General features: G+C 44.7%; 1 protein-coding gene across 1 annotated transcript in view; it reads right to left on the minus strand.

The window, feature by feature from the left end:
- scrib (scribble planar cell polarity protein) overlaps window positions 1–23017 on the minus strand; it is a 353260-nt gene that overhangs the window by 232719 nt on the left and 97524 nt on the right. Inside the window, 2 exon segments of the mRNA XM_072254338.1 lie at window positions 20955–21073; window positions 21274–21418. Of these exon segments, the coding sequence (XP_072110439.1) occupies window positions 20955–21073; window positions 21274–21418 (264 nt within the window).

Raw genomic sequence — 23017 nt, forward strand, 5'->3', positions numbered from 1 at the left:
GAAATGAATCCAGGAAAAATATTAATGCTCGCAGTTCTACGTGATCCTTTAATGTTGTAAGATGTTTCAATATTCTTAACATCAAAGAATGCTGGGAAAAGGTTTTAATAACACAATTCAGCATACCCTTCAACAAACTATAGACCCATTTTCAAGGCTCTTCATCTCATATCTCAATTTTTATTACTTATTTATTTATTACTATTATTTTGTTTGATTCTTGGTATTTACTATGAATACAACAAGAATGTTGCCATCAGAAAGAAAATACAGGAGCCTCAGGACTCACACCACCAGGTTCAGGGACAGTTATTACCCCTCAACCATCAGGCACTTGAAGCATGTGGATAACTTCACTTTGCCCCACCACTGTAATGTTCCCACAACTGATGGACTCACTTTCTAGGGCTCTTCAGCTCCGGTACTCGCTATTTATTTCTTATTTATTTATTATTATTTCTTTCTTTTTGTATTGCAGTCTTTCAGTGAATCTATTATGGTTCTTCTTCCATTACGGATTTGTACTGAGTATGCCCACAAGAAAATGATTCTCGGGGCTGTGTATCGTTACATACATGCAGTTTAATAATAAATTTACTTTGAGCTTTGAACAAAGATCCCACCAGCACCACCAATGTAACAACCAGTTACTTTTAAATCTTCGCACTTCCCCCACCGCCTTCAACAACCGTCTCTCAGTCTCCTTTCACATGGGGAACAAACTGACTTTCACCTTCTCTATGTGAGATGTGGCAGTCTTGGGGGAACGCCCCTCTCCCGCAGAGTCACATCTGCCAGAAGTACATACGGCTGGGTGATCTGGAAGACCGTGTAAGGAATCTGGAGCAGCAGCTGGATGACCTTCGACTCATAAGGGAGAATGAGGCAGTCATAGATGAGAGCTACCGGGAGGTAGTCACACTTAGGCTGTCGGAAACAGGTCATTGGGTGACAGTCAGAGGGGGGAAAGCGAAGGTGAGCAGACAGATAGTGCAGAGCACCCCTATAGCCATTGCTCTGAATACTAAGTTTACCGTCCTGGATACAGTTGGCGGGGACGACCGACCAGGTGTGAGCCACAGTGGCAGGGTCTCCGGCACTGAGTCTGACCCTGTGGTGCAGAAGAGCGGGACGGAGAAGAGGAGAGCTATCGTCATTGGAGACTCTATAGTCGGGGAGCAGACAGGAGATTTTGTGGACGTGAGAAGGACACCCGCATGGTTTGTTGCTTCCCGGGTGCCAGGGTCCGGGATGTCTCTAACCGGGTGCACGACATCCTGGTACAAGAGGGAAAGCAACCAGAAGTCGTGATACATGTTGGGACCAACGACATAGGCAGGAAGAGGGATGAGGTCCTGAAGTGTGAGTTTTGGGAACTAGGCAGAAGGCTGAAGAACAGGACCTCAAGGGTGGCGTTCTCAGGATTGCTGCCAGTGCTACATGACAGAGATGGTAGGAATTGGAGGAGATGGCAGTTGAATGCGTGCCTGAGGAGGTGGTGCAGGGGGCAGGGTTTTAGATTTTTAGATCATTGGGATCTCTTCTGGGGAAGGTGGGAGCTGTACAGATTGGATGGATTGTACCTGAACTCAAGGGGGACCAATATCCCTGCAGGTAGGTTTGCTAGCATGGTTCGGGAGGGTTTAAACTAATTTGCAAGGAGGATGGGACCCAGAGCGATAGAGCAGTGAAAGAAGTGCATGGAGTAAAGCCAGATCTAACATACAGAGAGGCGTTGAGGAAAGAGAAGCAGAATAAACGGTGTAAGGACGGAAAGGTAGAAGGGCTGAAATGTGTGTACCTCAATGCAAGAAGCATCAGGAGCAAAGGTGATGAACTGAGAGCTTGGATACATACATGGAATTATGATGTAGTGGCCATTACAGAGACTTGGCTGGCACCAGGACAGGAATGGATTCTCAATATTCCTGGATTTCAGTGCTTTACAAGGGATAGAGAGGGCAGAAAAAGGGGAGGAGGGGTGGTATTACTGGTCAGGGATACTATTACAGCTACAGAAAGGGTGGGTAATGTAGCAGGATCCTCTTTTGAATCAATATGGGTGGAAGTCAGGAACAGGAAGGGAGCAGTTAGTCCACTGGGGGTATTCTATAGGCCCCCTGGTAGCAGCAGAGATACAGAGGAGCAGATTGGGAGGCAGATTTTGGAAAGGTGCAAGAATAACAGGGTTGTTATCATGGGTGACTTTAACTTCCCTAATATTGATTGGCACCTGATTAGTTCCAAAGGTTTAGATGGGGCAGAGTTTGTTAAGTGTGTCCAGGACAGATTCCTGTCACAGTATGTGGACAGGCCAACTAAGGGCAATGCCATACTAGATTTAGTACTAGGTAATGAACCCGGTCAGGTCACAGATCTCTCAGTGGGTGAGCATCTGGGGGACAGTGACCTCCGCTCCCTGGCCTTTAGCATTATCATGGAAAAGGATAGAATCAGAGAGGACAGAAAAATTTTTAATTGGGGAAGGGCAAATTATGAGGCTATAGGGCTAGAACTTGCAGGTGTGAATTGGGATGATGCTTTTGCAGGGAAATGTACTGTGGGCATGTGGTCAATGTTTAGAGATCCTTGCAGGATGTTAGGGATAAATTTGTCCCGGTGAGAAAGATGAAGAATGGAAGGGTGAAGGAACCATGGGTGACAGGTGAGGTGGAAAATCTAGTCAGGTGGAAGAAGGCAGCATACATGAGGATGAGGAAGCAAGGATCAGATGGGTCTATTGAGGAATATAGGGAAGCAAGAAAGCTTAAGAAGGGGCTGAGAAGAGCAAGAAGGGGGCATGAGAAAGCTTTGGCGAGTAGGGTAAAGGAAAACCCCAAGGCACTCTTCAATTATGTGAAGAAAAAAAGGATGACAGGAGTGAAGGTAGGACCAATTAGAGATAAAGGTGGGAAGATGTGCCTGGAGGCTGTGGAAGTGAGCGAGGTCCTCAATGAATACTTCTCTTCGGTATTCACCAATGAGAGGGAACTTGATGATGGTGAGGACAATATGAGTGAGGTTGATGTTCTGGAGCATGTTGATATTAAGGGAGAGGAGGTGTTGGAGTTGTTAAAATACATTAGGACGGATAAGTCCCCGGGGCCTGATGGAATATTCCCCAGGCTGCTCCACGAGGCGAGGGAAGAGATTGCTGAGCCCCTGGCTAGGATCTTTATGTCCTCGTTGTCCACGGGAATGGTACCGGAGGATTGGAGGGAAGTGAATGCTGTCCCCTTGTTCAAAAAAGGTAGTAGGGATAGTCCGGGTAATTATAGACCAGTGAGCCTTACGTCTGTGGTGGGAAAGCTGTTGGAAGAGATTCTTAGAGATAGGATTTATGGGTACTTAGAGAATTATGGTCTGATCAGGGACAGTCAGCATGGCTTTGTGAAGGGCAGATCGTGTCTAACAAGCCTGATAGAGTTCTTTGAGGAGGTGACCAGGCATATAGATGAGGGTAATGCAGTGGAGATGATCAATATGGATTTTAGTAAGGCATTTGACAAGGTTCCACATGGTAGACTTATTCAGAAAGTCAGAAGGCATGGGATCCAGGGAAGTGTGGCCAGGTGGATTCAGAATTGGCTTGCCTGCAGAAGGCAGAGGGTGGTAGTGGAGGGAAAATATTCAGACTGGAGGAATGTGACCAGTGGTGTCCCACAAGAGTCAGTTCTGGGACCTCTACTTTTCATGATTTTTATTAACAACCTGGATGTAGGGGTAGAAGGGTGGTGTTGTAGATAGTGTAGAGGATTGTCAAAGATTGCAGAGAGGCATTGATAGGATGCAGAAGTGGGCTGAGAAGTGGCAGATGGAGTTCAACCTGGAGAAGTGTGAGGTGGTACACTTTGGAAGGACAAACTCCAAGGCAGAGTACAAAGTAAATGGCAGGATACTTGGTAGTGTGGAGGAGCAGAGGGATCTGGGGGTACATGTCCACGGATCCCTGAAAGTTCCCTCACAGGTGGATTGGGTAGTTAAGAAAGCTTATGGGGTGTTAGCTTTCATAAGTCAAGGGATAGAGTTTAAGAGTCACGATGTAAATGATGCAGCTCTATAAAACTCTGGTTAGGCCACACTTGGAGTACTGCGTCCAGTTCTGGTCGCCTCACTATAGGAAGGATGTGGAAGCATTGGAAAGGGTACAGAAGAGATTTACCAGGATGCTGCCTGGTTTAGAGAGTATGCAATATGATCAGGGATTAAGGGAGCTAGGGCTTTACTCTTTGGAGAGGAGGAGGATGAGAGGAGACATGATAGAGGTGTACAAGATAATAAGAGGAATAGATAGAGTGGATAGCCAGCACCTCTTCCCCAGGGCACCACTGCTCAATACAAGGGGACATGGCTTTAAGGTAAGGGGTGGGAAGTTCAAGGGGGATATTAGAGGAAGGTTTTTTACTCAGAGAGTGGTTGGAGCATGGAATGCACTGCCTGAGTCAGTGGTGGAGGCAGATACACTAGTGAAGTTTAAGAGACTACTAGACAGCTATATGGAGGAATTTAAGGTGGGGGCTTATATGGGAGGCAGGGTTTGAGGGTCAGCACAACATTGTGGGCCGAAGGGCCTGTACTGTGCTGTACTATTCTATGTTCTATACGCCCCTTATGATTTTCCAAGGTTACCTTCAGCAATTCAAACCCTCCAGTTCTGGCAACATCTTTGTGAATCTTTTCCATGCCCTTTACCCCACTATAATCTCACACGTTATCCTTTTTAACCTGCAACACATTAATTTGCATTCTGTTGTTGTTTTACCTTGCTCTACCTCAATGTGCTGTATAATGATCTGATTCGCATGAACAGTAAGTACGCAAGCCAAACTTTCCACTGCACCTCTGAAAATGTGACAATAGTTAGCCAATTGTAACTGTGAACTCTGTACTCTGTGGGGAACTGTACTCTGCCCATGTGTAGACTCGGTGTGAGCTCCTCGTTCAGTCCTGTGTAGACAGCACATTCTGATATTCCCACACTTCCTTGGCAATGCACACCTAGACTCTCTTGAACAATCAGATTAGCTTTATTTGGCATGTATATATCAGAGCAAGGGTGGCACAGTAGCAGAATGGTTAGTATAACGCTTCTCAGTGCTAGTGACTTGGGTTCAATTCCACTGCTGTTCAATTCTTCTGTATAACTGTGAGGGGCTTCCAACAGAGGCTCCAATTTCCTCCCACATTCCATAAGACCATTAGACATGGGAGCAGAATTAGGCCATCTGGCTGATCGAATCAACCCCCGTTCTCGGCCTTCTCCCTGTAGCCTTTGATGCCACATCCAATCAAGAACCTATCAATCTCTACCTTAAATGAACCCGACGACCTGGCCTCCACAGCTGCATGTGGCAACAAATTCGCCATCCTTTGGCTAAAAAAAAAAAAATTTCTCTGCCCCTCTATCCTGAGGCTGTGCCGTCTTGTCCTGGACTCTCCCACTGTGGGAAACATCCTTTCCACATCTACTTGTCTAAGCCTTTCAACATTTGGAAGGTTTCAATGAGATCCCCCTTCATACTTCTGGAAGTCTAGCGAGTACAGACCCAGAGTCATCAGACATTCCTCGTATGATAACCTTTCATTCCTGGAATCATCCTTGTGAACCTCCTCTGGACCCTCTCCAATGCCAGCACATCTTTTCTAAGATGAGGAGCCCAAAACTGTTCACAATACTCAAGGTGAGGCCTCACCAGTACCTTATAAGGCCTCAGCATCACATCTTTGCTCTTGGATTCTAGACCTCTTGAAATGAATGTAACATGGCATTTGCCTTCCTCAGCACTGACTCAACCTGCAAGTTAACCTTCAGGGTGTTCTGCACAAGAACTCCCAAGTCCCTCTGCAAGTCAGATTTCTGGATTTTCTGCCCATTTAGTCCGCACATTCATTTCTACTACCAAAAATAGAGGGCTATGGGTAAGCCTAGTAATTTCTAAGGTAGGGACGTGTTCGGCACAACTTTGTGGGCCGATGGGCCTGTATTGTGCTGTAGGTTTTCTATGTTTCTAAGTAGCCTCATGTGTAGCACCTTGACAAAGGCCTTCTGAAAGTCCAAATATACAACATCCCACTGCATTCCCTAAGTGTAATCTCCTCAAAGAATTCCAATAGGCTCATCAAGCAAGATATCCCCTGAAGGAAATATAGCAACAGAAAACGTACAGCATAATACAAGGCCTTTAGCCCACAATGCTGTGCTGAACATGTCCTTTCTTTAGAAATTACCTAGGGTTACCCATAGGCCTCTGTTTTTCGAAGCTCTATGCACTTACTGAAGAGTCCCTTATAAGACCCTATTGTATCCATCCCCAGTATCATCGCCGGCAGCCCATTCCACGCACTCACCACTGTCTACATAAAAAAACAACTTACCCCTGACTTCTCCTCTGTACCTACCTCCAGGCACCTTAAACCTGTGTCCCCTTGTGGCAACCATTTCAGCCCTGGGAAAAAGCTTCTGACTATTCACACTTTCAATGTCTCTCATCACCTTATACACCTCTGACAGGTCACCTCTCATCCTCCATCGCTCCAAGGAGAAAAGGCCAAGTTCACTCAACCTATTCTCATAAGGCACGGTTGCCAATCCAGGCAACATCCTTGTAAATCTCCTCTGCACCCTTTCTATGGTTTCCACATTCTTCCTGTAGTGAGGTGACCAGAACTGAGCATAGTACTCCAAGTGGGGTCTGACCAGGGTCCTATATAGCTGCAACATTATCTCTCAACTGTTAAACTCAAACCCATGGTTGATGAAGGCCAATGCATCGTATGTCTTCTTAACCACAGAGTCAGCCTGCGTAGCTGCTTTGAGTGTCCTATGGACTCAGACCCAAAGATCCCTCTGATCCTCCACACTGCCAAGAGTCTTACCATTAATACTATATTCTGCCATCATATTTGACCTCCAAAATGAACCACTTCACACGAAGATTAAGGGTCCCTGAGGCACACCACTGGTCACTGACCTCCGTGCAGAATATGACTCGTCTACAACAACTCTTTGCCTTCTGTGGGCAATCCAGTTCTGGATCCATAAAGCAATGTCCCCTTGGATCCCATGCCTCCTTACTTTCTCAATAAGCCTTGAATGGGTTACCTTATCAAATGCCTTGCTGAAATCCATATACACGACATCTACTGCACTTCCTTCATCAATGTGTTCAGTCACATCCTCAAAAAATTGAATCAGGCTTGTAAGGCACAATCTGCCCTTGACAAAGCCATGCTGACGATTCCTAATCATATTATACCTCTCCAAATGTTCATAAATCCTGCCTCTTAAGATCTTCTCCATCAACTTACCAACCACTGAAGTAAGACTCACTGGTCTATAATTTCCTAGGCTATCTCTACTCCCTTTCTTCAATAAAGGAACAACATCCGCAACCCTCCAATCCTCCGTAACCTCTCTCATCCCTATTGATGATGGAATGATTATCGCCAGAGGCTCAGCAGTCTCCTCCCTCGCCTCCCACAGTAGCCTGGGGTACATCCCATCCGGTCCCGGCGACTTATCCAACTTGATGCTTTCCAAAAGCCACAGCACATCCTCTTTCTTCATATCCACATGCTCAAGCTTTTGAGTCTGCTGCAAGTCAGCACTACAATCACAAGATCCTTTTCCATAGTGAATACTGAAGTAAAGTACTCATTAAGTACCTCTGCTATTTCCTCCGGTTCCATACACACTTTCCCACTGTCACACTTGATAGGTCCTATTCTTTCACGTCTTATCCTCTTGCTCTCCACATACTTGTAGAATGCCTTGGGGTTTTTCTTAGTCCTGTCCGCCAAGGCCTTCTCATGGCCCCTTCTGGCTCTCCTAATTTCCTTCTTAAGCTCCTTCCTGTTAGCCTTATAATCTTCTAGATCTCTAACATTACCTAGTTCTCTGAACATTTTGTAAGCTTTTCTTTTCGACTAGATTTTTACAGCCTTTGTACACCACAGTTCCTGTACCCTATCATAACTCCCTGTCTCATTGAAACATTCCTATGCAGAACTCCACACAAATATCCCCTGAACATTTGCCACATTTCTTCCGTACTTTTCCGAGAACATCTGTTCCCAATTTAAGCTTCCGGTTTCCTGCCTGACAGCCTCATAATTCCCCTTACTCCAATTAAATGCTTTCCATAGAACCATAGAAACCATAGAAACTACAGCACAGAAACAGGCCTTTTGGCCCTTCTTGGCTGTGCTGAACCATTTTCTGCCTAGTCCCACTGACCTGCACACGGACCATATCCCTCCATACACCTCCCATCCATGTATCTGTCCAATTTATTCTTAAATGTTAAAAAAGAACACACATCTACCACCTCGTCTGGCAGCTCATTCCAACCTCCCACCACTCTGTGTGTGAAGAAGCCCCCCCTAATGTTCCCTTTAAACTTTTCCCCCCTCACCCTTAACCCATGTCCTCTGGTTTTTTTCTCCCCTTGCCTCAGTGGAAAAAGCCTGCTTGCATTCACTCTATCTATACCCATCATAATTTTATATACCTCTATCAAATCTCCCCTCATTCTTCTACGCTCTAGGGAATAAAGTCCTAACCTATTCAACCTTTCTCTGTAACTGAGTTTCTCAAGTCCCGGCAACATCCTTGTAAACCTTCTCTGCACTCTTTCAACCTTACTTATATCCTTCCTGTAATTTGGTGACCAAAACTGAATACAATACTCCAGATTCGGCCTCACCAATGCCTTATACAACCTCATCATAACATTCCAGCTCTTATACTCAATACTTTGATTAATAAAGGCCAATGTACTAAAAGCTCTCTTTACGACCCTATCTACCTGTGACGACACTTTTAGGGAATTTTGTATCTGTATTCCCAGATCCCTCTGTTCCACTGCACTCCTCAGTGCCTTACCATTAACCCTGTATATTCTACCTTGGTTTGTCCTTCCAATGTGCAATACCTCACACTTGTCAGTATTAAACTCCATCTGCCATTTTTCAGCCCATTTTTCCAGCTGGTCCAAGTCCCTCTGCAGGCTCTGAAAACCTTCCTCACTGTCTACTACACCTCCAATCTTTGTATCATCAGCAAACTTGCTGATCCAATTTACCACATTATCATCCAGATCATTGATATAGATGACAAATAACAATGGACCCAGCACTGATCCCTGTGGCACACCACTAGTCACAGGCCTCCACTCAGAGAAGCAATTCTCTACTACCACTCTCTGGCTTCTTCCATCGAGCCAATGTCTAATTCAATTTACCACCTCTCCATGTATACCTAGCAACTGAATTTTCCTAACTAACCTCCCATGCGGGACCTTGTCAAAGGCCTTACTGAAGTCCATGTAGACAATATCCACTGCCTTCCCTTCATCCACTTTCCTGGTAACCTCCTTGAAAAACTCCAACAGATTGGTCAAACATGACCTACCACGCACAAAGCCATGTTGACTCTCCCTAATAAGCCCCTGTCTATCCAAGTACTTGTAGATTCTGTCTCTTAGTTCTCCTTCCAATAACTTACCTACTACTGACATTAAACTCACCGGCCTATAATTTCCCGGATTACTTTTCGATCCTTTTTTAAACAACGGAACAACATGAGCCACTCTCCAATCTTCCTGCACTTCACCCGTAGACAGCGACATTTTAAATATTTCTGCCAGGGCCCCCGCAATTTCAACACTAGTCTCCTTCAAGGTCCGAGGGAACACTCTGTCAGGTCCCTGGGATTTATCCACTTTAATTTTCCTCAAGACAGCAAGCACCTCCTCCTTTTCAATCTGTACAGTTTCCATGGTCTCACTACTTGATTCCCTCAATTCCATAGATTTCATGCCAGCTTCCTTAGTAAATACAGACGCAAAAAACCTATTTAAGATCTCCCCCATTTCCTTTGGTTCCGCACAAAGCCGACCACTCTGATCTTCAAGAGGACCAATTTTATCCCTTACAATCCTTTTGCTCTTAATATACTTGTAAAAGCTCTTTGGATTATCCTTCACTTTGACTTCCAAGGCAACCTCATGTCTTCTTTTAGCCCTCCTGATTTCTTTCTTAAGTATTTTCTTGCACTTCTTATACTCCTCAAGCACCTGATTTATCCCGTTTCCTATACATTTCATACAACTCCCTCTTCTTCTTTATCAGAGTTGCAATATCCCTTGAGAACAAAGGTTCCTTATTCCTATTCAATTTGCCTTTAATCCTGACAGGAACATACAAACTCTGCACTCTCAAAATTTCCCCTTTGAAAGCTTCCCACCTACCAATCACATCTTTGCCAGAGAACAACCTGTCCCAATCCACGCTTTTCAGATCCTTTCTCATTTCTTCAAATTTGGCCTTCTTCCAGTTCAGAACCTCAACCCTAGGACCAGATCTATCCTTGTCCATGATCAAATGGAAACTAATGGTGTTATGATCACTGGAACCAAAGTGCTCCCCTACACAGACTTCTGTCACTTGCCCTAATTCGTTACCTAACAGGAGATCCAATATTGCATCCCCTCTAGTTGGTCCCTCTATATATTGATTTAGAAAACTTTCCTGAACACATTTTACAAACTCTAATCCATCTTGACCCCTAACAGTATGGGAGTCCCAATCAATGTATGGAAAATTAAAATCCCCTACCACCACAACTTTATGTTTCCTGCAGTTGCCTGCTATCTCTCTGCAGATTTGCTCTTCTAAGTCTCGTTGACTATTGGGTGGTCTATAATACAATCCCACTAATGTGTCCTAATTTTCCTAACTTGTCTGTTCCTATCTCTCTCCAATGCTATTGTAAAGGAGATAGAATTATGATCACTATCTCCAAAATGAGGATAAACTGCATCCGGCTGTGGAGCATTTGCTTTGGGTAATGAGGTTTCCATTAACCATAGCTCCCTCCAGGCCACACTTAGGCAAGGTGTAGCACCTGTTAGCCTCCCTACTTGGGTTACAGTGAAGCCACGGAATGCAGGTGGTGGATGAAGCAGAAGGCAAGTTGTGAGTAACACAATGGATTCTTCCTGCTGCTCAGACGCTGAGCAGTAGATCCTTCTAATAGGACAATGGTCAGGGCACCTGTCTTGTAAAGACACTGCATCAGAAGCAAGCAAGGGGAAGCTGCTGTTTGAATTTTATCCCTAGTGAAACCATGATTAATACATACACAAATGTAAAAGACAACAGCGTAAATGGCGGCCCACTTCCAAATAGTGCAGACACCGCGCTCGGTACGGGATATCATGTAAACAGACAGGTGAGCCCGTATCGTCATACAAGAACAGGAGACTGCGAATTGCCACTTGGAATGTTCGGACCCTGCACCAAGCTGGTAAGCTAGAAAACATAAAATTAGAAATGAAGAGGCTAGAAGTCAGCATCCTAGGCCTAAGTGAAATAAGGTGGAAAGGCACTGGAGTATTCCAATCAGACGACTACAGGATGATATATTCTGAAAGAGATAAACATGAAAAGGGTGTTGCAATCATCTTTGACAAAGAAACATCCAAGAGCCTGCTAGGATATTGGCAAATCTCAGACAGATTGATGCAAGAGGTGAGGAGAAGATGGTGGCGCGACACAGCTCGCAGCGACCACTCCGGTGGTGATGTCTGTTATTTGTAGGGTGCCATGCACAATCCTGATTTGATGGAGACGGACGTGAGAGCATGGAGGAACATCTGGTGAAACTTCTGAAATGCCTGCTTCACTGCTGCTGCTACTGTGTAGTCCAGAATTACCGGAGGGAAAGGCCCCAAGTCCTCAGCTTTGCTTGTTGCTCGGCAGCTGGGGCGGGGTCGAAGCGCTCGGCACAGGATGGTGCTCGGTGTCGGAGGGCTGGTCGGAGCCTCGAAGTTTTCAGACGGACTCAGAGTCCGCTACGGTCGGGTGCTTCCAATGGTGCTGCATCAGCAAGTTTGCAGTGCTTGGAGGTTCATGGCAGGGAGAGTTTCTCCCTTCTACTGCCTGCCTGAGATGATGAGGATATCAGGACTTTGAGACTATTTTTTTAACCATGCCCATGGTCTGCTCTTTATCAAATTACGGTATTGCTTTACACTCTTGTAACTGTATGTTATAATTATGTGGTTTTGTCAGTTTTACTCTTGGTCTGTCCTGTGTTTCTTGTGATATCATTCTGGAGGAACATTGTATCAGTTTTTAATGCATGCATTTCTAAATGACAATAAACGAGGACTGAGTGTTCTCATATTCTAATCTAATCTAACCTAATCAAACTAAAAGGACAACAAAACAACATCTCATTCATCCAAGTATATGCACCCACAATGGCAAGCTCAGAGGAAGAAACTGATGCCTTCTACACTCCCTAGACAAAGCAGTAGAAGAATGCAAATCACAAGAAGCCATCATAGTCATGGGCGACTTCAATGCAAAACTTGGTGAGGGAAGAGAAGACCATATTGTTGGAGACCAGGGACTGGGAGAAAGAAATGAAAGAGGAGAAAAGCTTATATCATGGTGTAAAACAATCAGATAATCACCAATACTTGGTTTAAACAACATCTAAGAAGGAAATGGACATGGAGAAGCCCAGATGGGAACAACAAAAATCAAATCGACTACATAACAATCAATAACAGATTCAAAAACTCAATAACTCAATCTAAAAGCTACCCTGGAGCAGACTGTGGAGCGATCACATACCAGTCATTTGCAAAATGAATATAGGGTGTAAGTTGAATCAAGAGTTAAAATTGGCATGTTGCAAAGGTAATGCTACAGTTGTTATGGGGGATTTTAACATGCAGGTAGACTGGGAAAATCAGGTTGGTACTGGACCCCAAGAAAGGGAGTTTGTGGACTGCTTCCAAGATGGATTCTTAGAGCAGCTTGTACTGGAGCCTACCAGGGAGAAGGCAATTCTGGATCTAGTGTTGTGTAATGAACCAGATTTGATAAGGGAACTCAAGGTAAAGGAGCCATTAGGAGGTAATGACCATAATATGATAACTTTTAATCTACAATTTGAGAGGGAGAAGGGAAAATCGGAAGTGTCAATATTACAGCTGAACAAACGGGACTATGGAGCCATGAGGGAGGAGCTGGCCAAAGATGACTGGAAAGATACCCTAGCAGGGATAACAGTGGAACAACAATGGCAGGTATTTCTGGGAATAATACAGAAGGTGCAGGATCAGTTCATTCCAAAGAGGAAGAAAGATTCTAAGGAGAGTAAGGGGCGACCGAGGCTGACAACGGAAGTCAAGGACAGTATAAAAATAACATAGCAAAGATGAGTGGGAAGCCAGAGGATTGGGAAACTTTTAAAGAGCGACAGAAGATAACTAAAAAGGAAATACGGGGAGAAAAGATGAGGTACGAAGGTAAGCTAGCCAAGAATATAAAGGAAGATAGTAAAAGCCTCTTTAGGTATGTGAAGAGGAAAAAATTAGTTAAGACCAAAGTTGGGCCCTTGAAGACAGAAACGGGTAAAATTTATTATGGGGAACAAAGAAATGGCAGACGAGTTGAACAGGTACTTTGGATCGGTCTTCACTAGGGAAGACACAAACAATCTCCCAGATGTAATAGTGGCCAGAGGACCTAGGGTAACAGAGGAACTGAAGGAAATTCACATTAGGCAGAAAATAGTAAACTGATGGGACTGAAGGCTGATAAATCCCCAGGGCCTGATGGTCTGCATCCAAGGGTACTTAAGGAGGTGGCTCTAGAAATCGTGGACGCATTGGTAATCATTTTCCAATGCTCTATAGATGCAGGATCAGTTCCTGTGGATTGGAGGGTAGCTCATGTTATCCAACGTTTTAAGAAAGGAGGGAGAGAGAAAACAGGCAATTATAGACCAGTTAGCCTGACATCAGTGGTGGGGAAGATGCTGGAGTCAATTATAAAAGATGAAATAGCAGCACATTTGGATGGCAGTAACAGGATCGGTCCGAATCAGCATGGATTTACAAAGGGGAAATCATACTTGACTAATCTTCTGGAATCTTTTGAGGATGTAACTATGAAAATGGACAAGGGAGAGCCAGTGGATGTAGTATACCTGGACGTTCAGAAAGCTTTTGATAAGGTCCCACATAGGAGTTTAGCGGGTAAAATTGGAGCAAATGGTATTGGGGGTAGGGTACTGACATGGATAGAAAATAGGTTGGCAGACAGGAAACAAAGAGTAAGGATTAACAGGTCCCTTTCAGAATGGCAGGCAGTGACTAGTGGGGTACCACAAGACTCGGTGTTCGGACCGCAGCTATTTACAATATACTTTAATGATTTAGATGAAGGGATTAAAAGTAACATTAGCAAATTTGCAGATGACACAAAGCTGGGTGGCAGTGCGAAATGTGAGGAGGATGTTATGAGAATGCAGGGTGATTTGAACAGGTTGGGTGAGTGGGCAGATGCATTGCAGATGCAGTTTAATGTGGATAACTGTGAGGTTATCCACTGTGGTGGCAAGAACAGGAAGGCAGATTACTATTTGAATGGTGTCAAGTTAGGAACAGGGGAAGTACAACGAGATCCAAGTGTCCTTGTTCATCAGTCACTGACAAGCGACTGGGCTTGTATACATTGGAATTTAGAAGGATGAGAGGGGATCTGATTGAAACATATAAGATTATTAAGGGATTGGACACGCTAGAGGCAGGAAACATGTTCCCGATGTTGGGGGAGTCCAGGACCAGAGGCCACAGATTAAGAATAAGGGGTAGGCCATTTAGAACGGAGTTGAGGAAAACCTTTTTCACCCAGAGAGTTGTGGATTTGTGGAATGCTCTGCCTCAGAAGGCAGTGGAGGCCAATTCTCTGGATGCTTTCAAGAAAGAGTTAGATAGAGCTCTTAATGATAGCGGAGTCAAGGGATATGGGGAGAAGGCAGGAACGGGGTACTGATTGTGGATGATCAGCCATAATCACAGTGAATGGCAGTGCTGCCTCGAAGGGCCGAATGGCCTACTGCTGCACCTATTGTCTATTGCCTATAAAGATGAGAAAATTAAAGAAACCAAAAACATCAGAACCACTGGAATATCAACAGTTACAAACCAACCCTCATCTGAAAACAGAATATACAATAAAGGTGAAAAACCGTTTTCATTGCTGCAGGATGAAGGAGGCAAATCTTCCTGGGACATAATGAAGGAATCCATGGTTGAAGCTGCAAAAGAAACCATCCCACGAAAAGAACAGAAAAGTAAGAAGAAATGGATAACTGAAGATATAATACAATTGATGCAACAAAAACAAACCATCAAACTAAGAAGAATACAACAACTTGATAAGACAATAAAAAGAAAATGCAGAGAAGCTAAAGACAGATGGCTAAATGAGAATCGCTCAGAGATAGAAATGCTACAAACCCATAACCCTGGAACAAAGGTGAAGCACAGTAAGATTAAAGAAATAACGGGTAAATTACTTTGCTCAGCAAGTGGATGCATCAAGGCAAAAGATGGCAGCTTAATTATGAACAAAGAGGAAATCCTAAACAGATGGACATAATATATAAGAGAACTTTTTGAAGACCAAAGTGGAGAAAACCCGAACATAAAGAAGAATCTTGAGGGACCTAGCATTATAAAATCAGAAATTCAAGCGGCCGTAAATAAAACAAAACATAACATAACAGAGCAAATGGTCCAGACAACATTGCTGTTGAAATGATACTGACCTTAGAAGATTTTGGAATAGAGAAAATAACAGAAATAGCAAATGAAATCTATGATCATGGAGAGATACCTGATGATTTAAGTAAAACAGTGTTCATCACAGTTTCAAAGAAAGAGGGAGCAACAGAATGTGAGTTACATCGTACAATAAGCCTGATGAGCCACGTGGCAAAAATTATTCTCAGAGTAATCATGATGAGAGCAAGACGCTGTATAAAACCAGAAATCAGTAAAAAACAATACAGCTTTGTGGAAAACACTGGAACCAGAAATGCAATTTTCATCCTACGGATGATCTGTGAACGAGCAATCCATGTACAAAAAGACTTCTACCTATGTTTCATTGACTATACAAGAGTTTTTGACACTGTCAGACAGCAAGATCTTCTGCAAATACATCAAAACCTTGACACAGATGGGAAAGATATATGTTTCTTGAGAAACTTATACCGGGACCAGACAGCATCCATCAGAATAGGAGAAGTGAGTGAGTATGTGAATATCATGAGAGGAGTCAGGCAAGGTTGTGTCTTTTCGCCAGACTTATTCAACCTGTATAGTGAAAATATCTTGAGAAGTATTAAAGACATCAAAGGATTCACAATTGGAGGCCATAATATAAATAACATCAGATATGCTGATGACATCGTACTAATAGCTGACTTAGAAACAAAACTTCAAGAACTACTCACTATAAGTGGCAGCAGAAAGTAATCGCAGAGGCCTCTCAATCAACACCAAGAAGACAGAAAGCGTGGTCATCTCCAGAGAGACAAACATCCCACAACGTGAGATCAAGATCGGAAATACAAACATCAAACAAGTCAACAAATTCAAATATCTTGGCAGCCTAATAACAAGTAATGGCAGGTGCGACACAGATATCAAATACAGAATAGCAATGGCGAAAGAAGCTTTCCAAAAAATGAAGACCATATTAACAGACAGAAAGATGAGCACGTACACTAAAAACAGAATACTGCAGTGTTACATTTATTCTATTCTGATTTAAGGAAGTGAATGTTGGACCAACCATTTCCCCAGCAATGGAAAAGGGACTAGAAGAAGCTGAATTATGGTTCTACAGGAGAATGTTAAAAATATCATGGACCATACACACATTAAATGAAGAAGTTCTCAGAAGAGCCCAAGCAGTTTGATCACTCATACCAACGATAAGAGAAAGACAACTCAGATTGCTAGGACACATCATGTGGAAAGATGAACTAGGAAAACTCATACTCTCTGGAAAGATTGAGGGGAACGAACCTAGAGGAAGACCTTGGCTACACATCGAGGCCAGGTGGCGACACAGCGATGAAATGGAAGTCATCCAAAGAACGAGAGAGAGATCTGTATGGAAAACCATGGTCACCAACGTCCGCATCAGATATGGTACCGAGACAGACAGACATCTCCAAAATGCTCTCAGTGGGAGAGATCTGACACCTGACCAGATTCATTTCCCAATACCAAATCAGGTACAGTCTCTCCTCTTGTAGGCTTATCTACACATTGTCTCAAGAAACCTTCCTGAACACACCTAACAAACTCCATCCCATCTAAACCCCTTGCACTAGGGAGATGCCAATCGATATTTGGGAAATTAAAATCTCCCATCATGACAACTCTGTTATCATTACATCCCTCCAGGATCCGTTTCCCTATCTGCTCCTTGATATCCCTGTAACTATTGGGCGGCCTATAAATAACACGCAGTAAAGTTATTGACCCCTTCCTCTTCCTAACCTCCACCCACAGAGACTCCGTAGACAATCCGTCCATGACGTCCACCTTTTCTGCAGCCGTGACACTATCTCTGATCAACAGTGCCATGCCCCCACCTCTTTTGCCTCCCTCCCTGTCTTTTCTGAAACATCTAAAACCCAGTACTTGAAGTAACCATTCCTGTCCCTGAGCCATCCAAGTCTCTGTAATGGCCACCACATCATAGCTCCAAGTACTGATCCACGCTCTAAGCTCATCCGCTTTGTTCACAATACCCCTTGCGTTAAAATAGACACAATTCAAACCTTCAGTCTGAGCGCGTCCCTTCTCTATCACCTGCCTATCCTCCCTCTCGCACTGTCTACAAGCTTTCTCTATTTGTGAGCCAACCTCCTCTTCCCCAGTCTTTTCAGTTCGGTTCCCACCCCCCAGCAATCCTCGTTTAAACTCTCCCCAGTAGCCTTAGCAAATCTCCCCGCCAGGATATTGGTCCCCCTGGGATTCAAGTGCATCCCGTCCTTTTTGTACAGGTCACACCTGCCCCAAAAGAGGTCCCAATGATCCAGAAATCTGAATCCCTGCCCCCTGCTCCAATCCCTCAGCCACGCATTTATCCTCCACCTCACTCTATTCCTATACTCACTGTCACGTGGCACAGGCAGTAATCCCAAGATTACTACCTTTGCAGTCCTGCTTCTCAACTTCCTTCCTAACTCCCCGTACTCTTTTTTTCAGGACCTTTTCCCTTTTCCTACCTATGTCACTGGTACCAATACGTACCACGACTTCTGGCTGTTCTCCCTCCCACTGCAGGATATCTTGGACGCGATCAGAAACATCCCGGACCCTGGCACCTGGGAGGCAAACTACCATCCGAGTTTCTTTCCTGTGTCCACAGAGTCGCTTGTCTGACCCCTAACTATAGAGTCCCCTATCACTACTGTCTTCCTCTTCCTTTCCCTACCCTCCTGAGCCACAGGGCCAGACTCTGTGCCAGAGGCACGGCCACTGTTGCTTCCCTCAGGTAGACTGTCCCCCACCCCACCCAACAGTACTCAAACAGGAGTACTTATTGTTAAGTTGGACAGCCACAGGGGTACTCTCTAGCCTCTGACACCTGCCCTTCCCTCTCCTGACTGTTACCCACCTATCTGTCTCCCGAGGCCCCGGTGTGACTATTTGCCTACAGCTCCTCTCTATCACCTCCTCACTCTCTCTGACAAGACGACGGTCATCGAGCTGCATCTCCAGTTCCCTAACTCGGTCCCTTAGGAGCTGCAGCTCAACACACCATGGTCCCACATCTGACACCGAGCACAGAAAACCGGCCTCATGCACATACTTCCTCCTTTCTGCAATTAACACAGGTAAACCTACCTCGTCCCGTTACCGCCTAAGCCCATTAAGCAAAATCCCTCTCACTCCGCTGCCCACTGGATATGGCAATCTTCTTTTTAAACTTTTTACTTACCAAGTTAATAGCCAATGGTATTGCAGAAAAGTTACTAGCATGGTCAGAGCATTGGCTAATTGGTAAGAGATAGCAAGTGGGAATAAAAAGATCTTTTTCTGGTTGGTTTGCAGTGACTAGTGGTGTTCCGCAGGGGTCAGTGTTAGGACTGCTTCTTTTTATGCTGTATGTAACTGAGTTAGATGATGGTATAGATGACTTTGTTGCCAAGTTTGCAGATGATACGAAGATTGGTGGAGGAGCACAGAGCGTTGAGGAAACACACAGGCTGTTGAAGGACTTAAGACAGATTAGGAGAATGTGTAAGAAAATGGCAAATGAAATACAATGTTGGAAAATACATGGTCATGAACCTTGGTAGAAGAAATAAATATAGAAACTATTTTCTAATTGAGGAGAAAATCCCAAATATGAGATTCAAGGGGACTTAGGAATCCTTGTGCATTACACCCAAAAGGTTAACATACAGATAGAGTCTGTGGTGAGGAAGGCAAATGAAATGTTAGCATTCATCTCAAGAGGTCGAGAATACAAAAGCAGGGATGTGATGCTAAGGCTTTATAAGGTATTGGTGAGGCCTCACCTTGAGTATTGCGAACAATTCTGGGCTCCTCATCTAAGACAAGATGTGCTGGCATTGGAAAGGGTTCAGAGGAGTTTCACAAGAATGATTCTGGGAATGAATCAGCAATTTTTTTTAGATTTGCTGATGATACAAAGATTGGAGGTGTAGTGGACAGTGAGTGAGGTTTTCAAAGCCTGCAGCGGGATTTGGACCATGCAAGTGTGAGGTATTGCACTTTGGAAGGACAAACCAAGGTAGAACATACAGGGTTAATAGTAAGGCACTGAGGAGTGCAATAGAACCGAGGGATCTGGGAATACAGATACAAAATTCCCTAAAAGTGGCGTCACAGGTAGATAGGGTCGTAAAGAGAGCTTTTGGTACATTGGCCTTTATTAATCAAAGTATTGAGTATAAGAGCTGGAATGTTATGATGAGGTTGAATAAGGCATTGGTGAGGCCGAATCTGGAGTATTGTGCTCAGTTTTGGTCACCAAATTACAGGGAGGATATTAATAAGGTTGAAAGAGTGTAGAGAAGGTTTACAAGGATGTTGCCAGGACTTGAGAAACTCAGTTACAGAGAAAGGTTGAATAGGTTAGGACTTTATTCCCTGGAGCGTAGAAGAATGAGGGGAGATTTGACAGAGGTATATAAAATTATGATGGGTATAGACAGAGTGAATGCAAGCAGGCTTTTTTCCACTGAGGCAAGGGGAGAAAAAAAACAGAGGACATAGGTTAAGGATGAAGGGGGAAAAGTTTAAAGGGAACATTAGGCGGGGCTTCTTCACACAGAGAGTGGTGCGAGTGGGGAATGAGCTGCCAGATGAAGTGGTAAATGAGGGCTCACTTTTAACATTTAAGAAAAACTTGGACAGGTACATGAATGAGAGGTTATGGAGGGATATGGTCCAGGTGCAGGTCAGTGGGACTAGGCAGGAAAATGGTTTGGCACAGCCAAGAAGGGCCAAAAGGCCTGTTTCTGTGCTGTAATGTTCTATGGTTCTATGAAAGGAACATTCATTGGGTCTGTACTTGCTGGAATTTGGAAGGATGAAGGGGGATCTCATTGAAACCTTTCGAACGTTGAAAGGACTAACAGAGTCGATGTGGAAAGGATGCTTCCCATGGTGGGGAGTCTAGGACAAGAGGGCATAGCCTCATGATAGAGGGGCATCCATTTCAAACAGAGATGCAGAGAAATTTCTTTAGCCGAGGGTGGTGAATTTGTAGAATTTGTTACCACAGGCAGCTGTGGAGACCAGGTTGTTGGGTGTATTTAAGGCAGAGATTGATACATCCTTGATCGGACATGGCATCAAAGGTTACGGGAAGTGGTGCTGAGGAATGGGAAAAAAGGATCAGCCATAACTAAATGGCGGACAGACTCAGTTGGCCAATTGGCCTAATTCTACTCTTATGTCTTATGGTCTTATTAAGTTAGCGCTGTACAGCAACCCAGGGCAACAGGGACTGCTGAGATCATGAAGTGCCACTTCGGTCAGATGGGTCTCTGCCTGATGCTCAGACAGCACAGTGACACAAAACTAACTTACAGTGAGCAGGTTTTCGGTGAGAATCAGCTCTGTCAGGTGCGTGCATTCGCCCACAGCTTCCGTCAGATGAGTTAGCCGATTCTGATCCACCTTCAGAATAGATAACTGCTTCAGCTGACCTGTAAAAGCACAGAGACTTCAAACAGCATCCATCCAGAAACACCAGCACAGAAGTGTGGGCCACAACCTCCACTGCTGCACGTTCAAGTTGAGGAGAAGGTATCAAGGTAGAGAATCCCTCGACCGGCCACCCCAGCCCTTCCCACAGAACGAGGTCCACATTAGATCACCTCATATCCCAGCCAAGTATTGCTCTTACCAATGCCGTCTGGTACCAACTCCAGGGGGTTCTGGGAGAGAAGCAAGTCTGTCAGGGCCACCAGCCCACTGATCTCATCAGGCAGCTTCTCCAGCTTGTTTTCCGAAACATCAAGGCAGACCAGGCGTTTGAGATTTCCCAATTCCTGGAATAGGCAATTCAGTATAACTTACACAACAATCCCCGCTCCCCAATCTAACACAAAGCACACAACAATCCTACAATCTCACACAACAATCATAATTCTGACACACCAATGGCCGTTCCCCTCTCTCATACACCAATCCCTGTTGCTCAGTCAGAAGCAACCCATGCAACAATCCAACAATCTCATACAACAATCATAATTTTCACACATTGACCACTCCCCTCTCTATCACACCAAACCCTTCTGCCCAGTCAGAAGCAACGCACAAACAATCCACACAATGATAACTCTCACACAATAATGTCCACTCTCCACTAAACACAACAAGCTCCTGTTTAAGGGGAGAGCTTCACGGGCATTCGGTGTCGTTCCGGCGGCCCAATCAGCAGCAGGAGCAGCACACAGCCAGGAGAGTTCTCGTTGGTGGGCAGCGCTCGTTTAAAAGGAGAGCTTCACGGGTGTTCGGTATCATTCCTGCGGCCCAATTAGCGGAGGGAGCTGCGCAGAGAGGAGTAACTAAAAGTACAGAAGGGACAAGCAGAGCGGCCATTGTTGAGAGTGGGAGTGTCAGGCTTTGGCTCAAAGGAGGCTGCGGCTCAGAAGAGGTGGTAACTCTGAGTAAGTTGTCCGAGTAAGTTTCTGTTCAGTTTCCCTATTTTCTTACTGTGTCAGGAGTATTGAGTGTAGTTTAAATGAATGTTGGTGTATGTCACGCCAGAGCTTTCTAAGGAACTACATCTGCGTGAAGTGCATCCAGCCGCAGCTCCTTGAAGACCGTGTTAGGGATCTGCAGCAGCAGCTAGATGACCTTCGGCTTGTATGGGAGGGTGAGGCAATCATCAATAGGAGTTACAGGGAAGGAGTCACCCTTAAGTTGTAGGAGGCGAGTAGCTGGGTGACTGCCAGGAGAAGGAATGGGACAGTGAATAGGCAGTTAGCACAGAGCAGCCCAGTGGCCATTCCCCTCAATGAAATAAATACCGTTTTGGATACTGTTGTGGGGGATGACATCCCAGGGGAATGCCATGGGCACCAGGTTACTGGCATTGAATGTGGGTCCGTGGTGCAGAAGGGAAAGAGGAATAAGAGGGGAGCAGTAGTGATAGGGGACTCAATCGTCAGGGGAACAGACAAGAGATTCTATGGGGGTGAACAGTATGGTATGTTGCCTTCCAGATGCCAGGGTCAGGGACATCTCGGATCACGAACACATCATTTTGGAGGGCAGGGGGGAGCAGCCAGCTGTCACGTTAAATACTGGTACCAATAACATAGGAAGGAAAAGCAGAGGTCCTGAAGAGAGATTTTAGAAAGCTGAGAAGCAGGACCTCCAGGGCAGTAATTTCTAGATTGCTATCTGTGCCTCGTGCCAGTTAGGGTAGAAACAGGATGACCTGGCAAATAATTATTGGTAAGAAACGATAGTAAATCATTAGAAAGAGGTGACATAGGATCGCAAGGTGCAGAATCTTTATGCTTCGAGCTAAGAAATCGCAGGGGTAAAAGGACCCTGATGGCAGTTATTTATAGGCCTCCAAACAGCTGCAGTGATGTGGACTACAAATTACAACAGGAAATCGAAAAGGCTTGTCAGAA

This window comes from Mobula birostris, chromosome 3 (genome assembly GCF_030028105.1).
Source record: "Mobula birostris isolate sMobBir1 chromosome 3, sMobBir1.hap1, whole genome shotgun sequence".
In the NCBI taxonomy this organism is placed as follows: Eukaryota; Metazoa; Chordata; class Chondrichthyes; order Myliobatiformes; family Myliobatidae; genus Mobula; species Mobula birostris.